Genomic DNA, 12,210 nt, shown 5'->3' on the forward strand with positions numbered 1-12,210 from the left:
CCATATTTTCTAGTATAATAGCTATTTTAATTTACAATATATTGTCATTTAATTACGAATAATATGTTAAATCACACACTTTAAACAAACGCTTTTAACTCGATACAAATATATTTTGATAGATGCCGGAAAGTCACGTAGCAATATAACTTCGAATTTTGGACAACCAATAAAAAAAATATATATAACACTCATTCATAATAAATCAGATGGTTGAAATAATTGCTTTAGAAAACTTTGTTAATGTTATGGATAAAGATGCGGAGATTAATCCAGCAGTAGCTGCTATTCAAAGTCTTTTACTACTTATTAGTAAATGTGATGTTGAAACTTTGTCAGAATTGAGAGAAACACTAAAAAAGGCCATAAACCTGATGACTAACACAGGAAAAAACGTGACATCTGTGTCATCAGGGTGTGAATTGTTTTTGCGTTTTATTACGTTAACATCTTTAGATCAACCAAATTTTCAAGAATGTACTAAAGTGTTATTAGAGAGAGGGAAACTTTATCTTGAGAAAGTAATTATTTGAATATTTACATGTAAAAATATAAATTATCAGATTAAAAATTCCCGTCAAAAAATTGCCAAGTTATGCAATCCTTTCATTAAAGATGGTGATAGCATACTTGTACACTCCTACTCACGTGTTGTTTTGAAGGCCCTTCAAGAGGCAAAAGCTGCTAATAAACGTTTTAAAGTTTATGTCACTGAATCTGCACCAAATTTTTCAGGCAAGCAAATGATTAATGCTTTAAAAAAATCTGGAATATATCATATAATGATCTTGGATTCTGCTATTGGTTATATAATGGAAAAAGTAGATATGATACTTTTAGGTGCAGAAGGTGTTGTTGAAAATGGAGGAATAATAAATAAAATTGGTAAATATTTTATATATTGAAAATATAGTTCTTAGCAATGATTTACTAATAAGATATTTTTTTTTAATTTTAGTTTGCTAATTATATATCCAGATTAGGATTACACTGATTTACTTTTTTTCACACCTACAACTTTCCAGTCAAAAAAACATATCGATAATTATTTCCTTTTGTAAAAAGTTTTGTTTTATATATAAAACAAAATATATGTTAAATTTTACAAAAAAATAAGTGGTATCCCATGGATTTCACTTCGAAGCATAAAAATTTTTGAATAAGATTAGGAGAAGGGGATCATTACATTGATCACACCTTCATCTTATTAAATCAGTTTTAATCATCATAATTAATTGTAAAAATGAAATTTGAATAATCTCTGTAAAGATGTATATATAAATAATAAAGGTTCTAAAATATAATCCCTTTAATAATATTTATTCATTCAATAATCATAATTACAATCATAAGGTGAATGGTATAAATAAAATAAAAATTCAAATAAAAAAATTTTATGGAGTATAAAAAAAATAATAACTAAACATTATTAAACTTTAAAGTATAAAATATGTAAAATCTCACGTTTTCATCTCATTTACATAACAAAATTATTTATCTAACAAAATATGCTGTCTCTGCAAAACCAATTTTCATAATCCACTAAATAATTTTGCATATAATAAAAAAATATAAATTATATAAAAAATATATTTGCAGATTACAACACCCTTCCATGTAAATTAGACCAACAATACCTCAAATGGCTCAAATTCCCTTCAAGCTTTACTCTAGTATCTCTACAAACACTAGTCTTCATTTATTTTTCATCTGTTGACTTATTTTAATCACATCATGGTTAATATTTTGTGTCCTCTAAGTTTTAACGATGGCTGTCTGTCTTGCAATCTTAGCTTCTAATGACTGCTTGTATCAGATTACCTGCATTTACAAAGTTTATTTCTTTTTATAACAGCTTGAAATTCTTCAATCCTATCTTCTGTTGCTTCTCAACCTCTGGTAAACCATTATCTCTTTGTCTCTGTAAGCAATTGGGGATAGCTTGTACCCAATTAACGCTTGTTTTTGAACTTACGATTGTTAGTTAACGATTGTCTATCGATTTTAATCTTTCTTTAACTTTTGTTTCTTCTAAAGTCCGCCTTGAATTCTCTTGATAATTATCGTAATAAAAATGAATCTAAGCATCAAGTTTAAATTATCCTACCTGAAAGGGTTTACTGGAGTTATAATTTTTTTTAACAAAATTCCAAGCCATTCTTGTCATAATTATTTGCAACACATTTTATTTTTGAAACTTAATTCCGTTTAGCTTTAGGCAAATAGATTTTAAACTAGAACACCCTATATAAATGATTGGTAAGCCAAATCACATTTACTCATAAATCTAAATAGCCTTTCTTTCTATGCTATTTCAAAGAAGCTGTATATACGACTAAACAGCCTAAGAAATAAGATAATCCGACATAGCCTAAATAATTTTATCACTTTTTCATATTATTTTTCTTAGTTTTGAACTGGAAATAAAATATCTTTTTATAATGGATAGGTATCAGAACTTTTTTAAAAAAATTTTTAGAAATGCAAATTTATTGGTTTAATTAGGTTTTTGAGAAGATATTGATGGGTGCAAAGTTTAGGCAATTATCAGCACTTCCACCTTACTCAATAAGAAAAATTATTGTGACACATAGAAAATAAATTCCCTCTTTTTTTATTTCAAAATACAAAATAACATTTCAAATCAAACCATGCAAATGTGACACTATTTATCAATTTTTGTTATTAAGAAAATTAAACGTGCTGATCCATAAATTTTTCATTAATTTAATTCAATATCATGCCCCAATTCGATATTATTTTGATTCACCATCTATCAACTAACGTCACAAAAAAGCAATAAATATTCTAGGCAAAAAAAATAACTAAATAAACTATGGCGTAAACAAGATTCGTTCTCTTTGCTAAGGCCATATTTAATTGCATAATTTCGTTTTCTTTAAGTCATTTTCCAGGTTTACCATGATTAGTGAACCTCCGTCTGACCCCCCTTCTCTGTTATAAAGTATATTTATTCCCCAAAGTTAATTACCTCGTTTAAAATATGGGAAATGTTTATGGCTGAATCTGAATGACTCGATCATATTTTTAGTTACTCTTTATTAATGAAAAATATTATATAAATTAATAAAATGAAAAAAGAATAACCTTGATTGAAAATATCGGCCTGATTTTATATTTAATATTGGTACAGCCTTACCCCTCATTCATAGTGTAAATTATACAAAATACACTCTATTTTGGTATACTCGGCAGCATTAAAAGTATATAAACTTCGCATTCGCGCTAACTTTGAATGCAGGGTTAAAAAAATTCATATCATCTAGAGAACTTTTAAGAAAAATTAAGAAACTCAATATAAAGATCCGTTCTTTGTTCCAAATATTATAAATGTTCGTTCAGTGTTCCTTATTTAATTGTTTTCGATTCAATTTTAGAGACATCATTACAATGTATATCTATTTAGAGTAAAATATACCGATATTGAATCTAATTATTTTTTTTCAAATATTAGTTATTCCCAAATATTATTACATTTTCCGATCAGATCCGATAAAATGGTATCTTCATTAAAAAAGATTAATATTTATGTATAAATTTAGAACATTTTTATTTAAAATTAAAGTATATTTTTTTTAATTTTAAAAAAATAATTTAAAATTTAAATTGGTCATGAATAATCTAAATGGGATTCTTCTATGATAGAAAGACTTAGACCAAAATGTACAATGGTTTTACTATATAAAATATATAAATGATTTTTAAACTTTTACATTGATAAATGTAACTTATAAATACATCTAATTAATTAAAATTTCATATGATAAAATTAAAATATATTAAATATGTAAAACGAAAATCTGATTAATGATATCGTATTAGTAATCAACCAATATAAATTTGATATAGGCAATATCGGATTGGTCTCTAAAAAGGTATTATACCTCTAATTTACAGATATTCAAAATTTAACTTCCACATTTGCAAATTAATTAGAAAATTTAAACATTTAACATGCCGTTTTACCATCTAGTGTTAAAATTCTAATATTATAATTTGCGTGATCTAGGATGCATTAACAATTATTATTATAAAAATAATAACGAACAAACAGGCTCTTACACCATCGCCTTAGTAGCAAAGACATACAATAAACGACTTTACGTGTGCGTTGAGAGCTTTAAATTTGTTCGTCTTTACCCGCTTAACCAACGAGACATACCCGACCATTTCAAATACTCCCCCGATATTCTTAAAAACGATCTATGCGAAAAAAGTATATCGCCTACAATTACAAATAACGATAACTACGAGGAGAATGGCACTATTACCCATTTTAACAATAATTGTTTCGAATCGGCTCACCCTGCTGTTGATTATACTCCGCCTCAATACATAACGCTACTCTTTACCGATTTAGGGATTCTTACTCCCTCGGCAGTCAGTGACGAACTTATAAAATTATATTCATGAGAGCACTTGGTAAAGGGTAATATAATTGAAATTGCATTCGAAAAAAAGTGGCAAGCGTATATAATACAAATTGTATATATATTTATTTATTAATAAAAATGGACGTGTAATATTTATTATACTTCCCCGTTGTTGTATGTTGCATTTTATAAATTTAATAATAATAAAATAGTATTCAACTAAAATGTATAATAATTAGCTAATATCTATTCAAAAACATTTTTATATACAAGAGAAAGTTTTCATAATTTCGTATTCCCATTAAAAACAAATTTACATCACTTCATACTATATTAAATCGTTTTCACAGGATTTTTTGACAATAAGATATCGTTTTTGTATATCTAAATAAAGTTTAATAAGATTTAATATAAAATAAGGAATAAAAAATAAAAATTTATATTTTTTTGTATAACTAAATCGTCAAAAGATTTAATCTACAGAATAATATTTTTTTAAAAACACTATAAAATAAAATCTTAAATCCTAATCCTGTGATCAATTTTTAACTAGTCATATTCGTGTTACGGGGAAAAAAGTATAATGATTGGAGTCATGGGATCAAAAATTTGTATTTATTAAAATATCATATTCTTTATCTCATTATATATCAACATTTTTTTTATTGCTGCTCTTTTCAAACAATAACATGATAGACTTCTTGACATGTCCGGGCTATTTGTTAAATATGATTTTAATTGCTCTTCAATTATTGCAAGAAATTTTTTTTTATTATTATACATATATAGAAAGAGATAATTACAAACTTGATAATCGTTAGTTTCAAAGTAAACTTCTAAATCCACCTCTTTCAACTCATTCATACTCGAATCAATCTTCGATTTACATAATTGTTGCATTAAATTGTTGGCTAATCGTCTAACAGTGGCAGAATGATGACAAGTCAGGGTAGATAATTCCCAGAGAGGATATTCGGTAGAATTGTTTTGATTTAAAATTCTTGCTTCTTCGACAAGAAACGTATCTAAAATACAGGAAGAGAATGCAATATACTATAAAATCTGATATGTATTTAAAGGGAAGAAAGGTCACGTGCTATACCCTTGACTTTACCATATTTCGAAATTTCCGAAATATACCACAATAATTTCATAAAAAAACATTATTTTGATATAAAAATATGTTTTATGCCCAAAAAAACGACATTTCTAGCTAGAAATTTAATTCCCACTTTCTATTTTATCTCTTGTTTTTAAATTTAATATGTTCAACCTGATAAACGATAAAAAGAATTAACATTTAAGATATCATATTAGCTAATTTGTATAAATTTTAAAATGATAAGAAAAAATTTAAGAAATCTACCATAATCGAATAATTTTTATCTGGCAACCCTGGTTGGGCACCTTGTTGATTTATTATTATTTTATTTAAAGCAATAAACCCTCCTAAAATCTTATAGTAAAAAAATGTATTAAACGAAAATTCTAACCCAATAAATCAATATTTTTGGCCTCGATTAAATTTTTAGTAGTGTCGCTAAAGTGATCCATAAACATTTTTTTCTGGCATTCCGGATGTCGCGACAGTAAATTTTTGATGAGACCCAAACTAAGGCATACGAGGGAAGAGCTAAGTCCGCAAGTGACCAGGAGGCGACAAAGTTTCTTGACGAATGCGCATATTATGTAGCTGGGTATATGCCTTAAAAGGGTAACATGTTTTATCTCAGTAAAATGGTCATTGATTAAAATAGCAGATCTTTATAAAACTTCCTTCTAGAGGTGTTAACTTTATAACATTTTGTTATACGAAGTTATTTTTAGGAAAAAAAAATATTTAAAAATATATGAATTTTTTTTTAGGTGAGGAGTAATTCTTGAGTAATACAGATGTCTCGTTAATTGAGTTAAATTAAAATAGATATTAGCCAAAATTTTATTTGCTAGTTTTTAAAAAAGAGAGGAGTAATTGTTTAAAATTAGTCGTGCTACGAAATCAACCAATATTTTACTTAAATTAAAAAATATTTAAATCCCTTAAAAGGTTAGAATATAATTCATCATATATTTTAAAAAATTAAATATAAACGTTGAATTAAGGAACATATCTAGGGATTGGAAAAATTTACGACGATATAGTAAATCAGAATCCGTTAAATGCATGGTATCAGCTGTGAGTAATGAATATAATTTGCCGTAAAAATCAGGGTATTCTAATCCACATTGCTGCATCAGGAGAAAAATACTATTAAGACAGGAGATAGGTATTTGGCTCGAATGTACCATCACGATATCTATTTATTTATTTTAGAAATTTAAATTAGATTTTAAATAAGAGGTATACCGATATTTTTCAATGGAGATCATAAGTAATTTAAAATATAAATAGCAAATGCCGTTTTGGAAAATTTTCAGTGATACAGGATGCCTGGGGCAATTTGAACAATATATGAAATTGGGGACTAGATATTAGATGTCTGCATTCGATAGGTTTTTAGCCTGCCCGCCCATACTTCAGACCGTCGTAGTCAGGCTTTCTTAAATATTTTCAACGTTGGGCGGGTTAAAAAAATTTATAGGTAATGGGCGGACGGGTTTTAAAAAATATAAATAATGGGCAGGCGTGGGCGGGTGAATTTTTACAATTTTTCAGGCGAAATGAGCAGAAAGGACTTATTTTTTAAAAATAATAGTTTTATTTTATAATATTGCATATTATATGTGCTTAATTAAAAATATATCAAAATAAATAAAGAGCCAAACCAGCCATTAAAATAATTTTTAAACATTAGGCGGGTGGGATAAATAAAATTTTAGATAAATGTACGGGCGGGCGGGTCAATATTTTTAAACAAATTATAAATAAGCGGGCAGGAGAGTAAAAAAAATAACGGGTGGGCGGGTTCTTACCTCTACTAGCGATTCTCATTTTCAAATTAATCACATATACGCCATTAAATTACTACTTTTTGAATTATTAGATTTAAAACTCTCGATGGTGATTTTTTCCAGAAGGTGATTCTGGCTTAAAAAATCGGTTCCACTTCCGGATCCTAGATTTGATGGGTTGGCAAAGGTTAGGATTTTTTTTATTTATATAAAGTTCTATAATATAATAAAAATATTTTATATATATGTCCTGGGTAAAAATAATCCATGAGAATAAGTTATTAATTAAACACACATTCATTTTATTATATTAAACATATGTGTTTGTGTGAAATTTATAAATGATTGTTAAATAAAACTATAAAGGATTGGCTAAAAAAAATACATCATCAAATATGATTATCAATGTTCAAGGTATTAGTTTTCGCGTTTTATTATTAATATTATTTTGATATTATTATTTTTAATTTATTAGAAAAATCGATGTTGTAAAATAGTATAATATGATTAGTTTTAGTTTCGTCTTTTTTAGAAAAAATAAATATCAACACAAAATTTTATCATATCTTTTATTTTCAAAAACAAAACTAAATCATATTAATATTTTACAACATCGATTTTAATAATACAAAAATAATAATCAATAATAATAATATCAAAATAATATTAATAATATAACGCGAACACTAATATCTAGAACACCTCCCTTATTTTTCAGAGGTATTCTTAGACAACTACAAATATATATTATATACATTAAATATTAAAAAAAACTATCATACTACAAATAAAACAAACAATATTATTATGATGTATATAAACATTATTTGTATAAAAAAAATTATTTATCATTCACTTCATTTAAAGAAGCTAACACTGCAAAATTTTCTTGGACATCTTCAGTCACGATATTATTCTTTCATATTACGGGTCTCCTCAGTAGTTTTTGAATATATACTTTCCTCATCGCCATCTTTCTTACATTAAAATCTTTATTATTATCAACAGGCAGTCTCTTGATCATCACATTATGAGGAAAAATATTCAGAGTTAAAGAGTAATTTCTTTGCGCATTTGAATTTAGAAGAATGAGCTGTAATATTAGAATGGACATACAAATTGTTCAGGCAATGCGTTGCTTTGTGATTTTCAATTCCACAAGAATAACAAATTAACGAAAATTGAAATTGTTGTCTACAACTGGTCTCGAAATTTTTTTTAAAAAAGTTTTGCCGGCCCGGCCCGAACCCGAAGTTTTTTTAAAAAGTTTTGCCGGATGTTATATATAATGCAAAAAAAATTTATTTTTTTCCGAATGGCATCATTTGTTTTTTTATCAAGTTCTAACCAGGCCTTTCCAAGAGGACTATCGCTCTGTACTTCATTGATTTGTACAACGGTTATTATTAAGCTTTACATAGTGAGTATCCATCAAACAAAAATAACTTAATTTAATTTAGAAATTAATTTACAAATTTTCAAAAACAGTTTAGCTATCTTATATGATATCAAATATTTAGAAAAAACAGACCCTCATATTAGTTTTGGGGAAGAGTAAATTAAACGAATTTGTTTATGACTGAATCTTGATTTAATATGGATTTTGCAATAAATGTGATGATTAAATATGTTGATGATAATAATGAATCTAATATATGCCCCTGAGATTTGAAAGAGTTCAAAATTGTATTAACACAATTCTGGGCAGTATTGCAGAATGCGTGCAGCTTTAACCTTATGAATGTAATTATGACAGATTTGCTTGCAAGACTTATGATAAAGCATATTTCTGGTTTAATGATGATAAATGTTAGGCCTACTCTAAGTCATTGTAATTATTCTCAATATATTAAAAAGTGGCTGACAAGTCATAGATCTGCAAACGATAACCAATCAAGGAAGTTAGAAGCTAATATTATAAAAGATTCCTTATAGCAAATATTGTAGTTTATTATCACCTTTTGTTGATCTAATCTGATATAGTATCATTATTTATATAATTATGAAATGTATTCTAAAAAAATTATGTCATTTTTTTGGCAATATATATTTTTGCAATATATTTCAATTTTTATATATCTTTCTAAATAACATAATATAATGTATATTATGAGAAATGATAAACTATTTAAAAAATTAATTTTAAAAAAAAATTTAGAAAAACAAAAATCCTGTATTTTTTGCCAATTTTAGCACACGCCATACTATTTTTTTTAGAATAATAGCATGCCCCCACCACCAATTTTAGGACAATACTAAATATAAATAAACTAGCCATAGAAAAAATATTAAACAAATTTATATTATATAATATTTATAAACTTGAATCAAAAGAACGCATCAAAAAATCAGAGAGGAGCAATGGTTTTTCAATAAATGGCACTATTTTAGTGTCTAATATTCGTAGGAGCTTTGTATATATTTTTACATCAAGCTAATATAGTATGGGGGTGGGGGATAAAGTAATATAAAGCAAAATAAACTAAATTCTGTAGTAAATAAAAATATTACCTGGCAATTTTCTAGATATTTTAACCAAATTTTTGACAATAATTGTTTATAACAACCAACTGTAATTCCATTTTTTCTTTTAATATCCAATACATTTTCATTTTCATCAATGCCTGTAAAGGGGAGATTTACATTAAGAACCTCTATTTCAACATTAACATTTATGATTTCAGTATCTTCTTTATTAAAATAAAGTGGAGAAACAATGTGATACAACTTGGTACCTTTATTATTATACTCTTTGATATATATATTATATTTTTAAAAAAAATATAAAGATTACTTTGACTTAAGGAAGTTATAACTATCAAAAGTGAATACATATTTAAAACAAAATGTTTCTTAGTTTTCAATATAGTGTCTGTATTATCTGCAGATGATATTATATTCAATGTTGACTTTAAAATGTGATATCTTATATCAGCATATTGTAAAAAATATTTTATCTGTGGTATAACTTCCTCCCTGAATTCTGAGGAGTTCATACTCAAAAGGCTTTTTAAAATTTCCTATATTATAGATTTGGATAAGATAATTTAATTATATTCAATTTACATATAATATTTTGCCTTTATTAATATTCTTTTTAAATATAATGTTGTATTGATTTTCAATAAAATGTACATCAAATACTACTCTAAAGATCATATTCTACAAAAATATAACATAGATAACCAAATTTACCAATTGTTTATAATTATTTTTAGGAATTAGATTTATTATAACATTTATAAATTCCAGATAACGTGTTGTAATCCAAGATGTAAATTTTTCGCCAATATCTTTTCATAAGCATATTTATATGATAATAATTAATTTAAAACCTGTATTATTAGTTTTAATATTATCAAATTGAGTTTTTAATAGGTGTTTTAAAACTTCAAATATTCCATTTATATAAATTGGAATGTTTCCATCCTCGATATCCTAAAACAACGTATACTAAAGATAAATGTAAATATATACTTTTAAGTCTAACAAATCCACAATCAAATTAGCGTTCTTGATATCATCTTTAATGAGCATAAGTTTTTGGGAAAATTCTCGCTGAAACAGATTATCCATATCAATTTTAAGCCGCACTTTAGAGGAGATATTTCACCAATATCAATTAAAGGGTGTACTGGAGATTTTATTAAATAAATTATTAAGATTAACTATTTTTTATAATGCTAGATATATTTTTAATAAATTTTTACCCTAAAAAAACTTGAATCATGTTAGAGTGAAAAATATATGGTATTTTTAACTTTAATAAATGCGGGTAAACGAATAAATATCTTATTTTAATTATAGAAGTAAAAGGTTAAATCATATATCTAATTAAACATCTATTTGATTTTCCGATTATGTATCTCAGGTCATTACTAAGTCATGTAAAGACTATGTCACGTCATCTGTATGAAATTTATTTTTTTTAATTATAATATAAAATTTTAAAAAATTTAAACTTTTATAAAATAAAAATATTTTTAAAGATTTAAAGAAACATTAAATAAATTACTTCTAAGAACCTCATAATTAACCGAAATCCAAAATACGATCTTAACTCATATATGATAAAGTTATCCATAATCTTCCAACATACATATGCTTTTAAGTATATGAAATTCGCCATCAAATAGTATGTAATTTAGATTAATTGTAAAAAATTTCTGCTTCTATTTAACATTATCCATACTTCATTTCTCCTGAATTGTTAGTTTAAAATAAAATACGATAGAAATAATAGGCCTTACTAGAATTGTTAATTAGCTTGATTCGGGTGGAAAACAACCCGATCAAAATTTTAGCCAAAATAATATTATGTCATAAGGCTTGTCTATTTCCAAATCTGGAGGCTTATGTAATATGAATTTGGCTAAAATCGTAATCTGGTCTTTAAAATTCGACCCTGATTGGGCTTTTTAACAATCCTAGATTACATACATTAAATTTACAAACACTTTAAAAATATAATATTATCTTTTTTTTATCGCAAATAAAATAATAAATATAATGGCACTATTAAGCTCATTCATAGGCGTAGCCAGGATTTTCATAAGGGGGGGGGGGAAATTACTGGGGGCTTCGCCCCCAGACTTCCATTTGGGCGGGCCTTCGGCCTCCTTTTCCCCGACCTTCGGCCGGGTTAATTTAACCTATATATAATCATAAAATATTTTTACAAATTTTAATAAAAAAAATAAGCCTGGAACAAATATGAAATATATTTTTATTAGTTTATATAAAATAAAAATATAATAAATTACTTGTATTGTATATACCTTAATATAAAAGCATGGTAATAATTTATTCCAAACAATTATAAGAAATTTATTTATAATAAGTAAGTAGACATATAGTTGATTTTACTCTACTATATAGAATTAGTTATAAAATACTAGGTAAAATTCCACTTTTACAGACATAT

At 26.0% G+C, this 12,210-nt stretch overlaps 2 protein-coding genes across 2 annotated transcripts; one reads left to right on the forward strand and one right to left on the reverse strand.

Annotated features, from left to right (window-relative positions):
- The first annotated feature begins 218 nt into the window (after positions 1-218).
- On the forward strand, positions 219-4,571 carry LOC135929483 (translation initiation factor eIF2B subunit alpha-like). Its single transcript, XM_065466087.1, has 3 exons — positions 219-521; positions 564-885; positions 4,076-4,571. The coding sequence occupies exons 1-3, from the start codon at positions 249-251 to the stop codon at positions 4,432-4,434; spliced, it is 954 nt and encodes a 317-aa protein (XP_065322159.1). The 5' UTR covers positions 219-248; the 3' UTR covers positions 4,435-4,571.
- LOC135930131 (nucleolar complex protein 4 homolog A-like) lies at positions 4,547-10,886 on the reverse strand. The gene is made up of 11 exons (XM_065466917.1): positions 10,764-10,886; positions 10,622-10,724; positions 10,482-10,579; positions 10,353-10,448; positions 10,081-10,306; positions 9,798-10,036; positions 9,609-9,720; positions 6,487-6,691; positions 5,888-6,099; positions 5,202-5,419; positions 4,547-4,778 (listed from the first exon to the last, which is right to left on the reverse strand). The coding sequence occupies exons 1-11, from the start codon at positions 10,860-10,862 to the stop codon at positions 4,728-4,730; spliced, it is 1,659 nt and encodes a 552-aa protein (XP_065322989.1). The 5' UTR covers positions 10,863-10,886; the 3' UTR covers positions 4,547-4,727.
- Positions 10,887-12,210: the final 1,324 nt, after the last annotated feature.

Source organism: Gordionus sp. m RMFG-2023, chromosome 5 (assembly GCF_954871325.1).
Source record: "Gordionus sp. m RMFG-2023 chromosome 5, tfGorSpeb1-WG-v2, whole genome shotgun sequence".
NCBI lineage: Eukaryota > Metazoa > Nematomorpha > Gordioida > Chordodea > Parachordodidae > Gordionus > Gordionus sp. m RMFG-2023.

Excerpts from the sequence above, each read along its gene's own strand:
- LOC135930131 (XM_065466917.1), bottom strand. The coding sequence starts at position 10,862 with ATGGATAATCTGTTTCAGCGAGAATTTTCCCAAAAACTTATGCTCATT. Across the intron at positions 10,580-10,621 it reads TATTAAAACTAATAATACAG|ATATTGGCGAAAAATTTACA; the intron begins GTTTTAAATTAA and ends GCTTATGAAAAG. Across the intron at positions 10,307-10,352 it reads ATAAAGGCAAAATATTATAT|GAAATTTTAAAAAGCCTTTT; the intron begins GTAAATTGAATA and ends TCTATAATATAG.
- LOC135929483 (XM_065466087.1), top strand. The coding sequence starts at position 249 with ATGGATAAAGATGCGGAGATTAATCCAGCAGTAGCTGCTATTCAAAGT. Across the intron at positions 522-563 it reads GGAAACTTTATCTTGAGAAA|ATTAAAAATTCCCGTCAAAA; the intron begins GTAATTATTTGA and ends ATAAATTATCAG. Across the intron at positions 886-4,075 it reads AGGAATAATAAATAAAATTG|GCTCTTACACCATCGCCTTA; the intron begins GTAAATATTTTA and ends ACGAACAAACAG.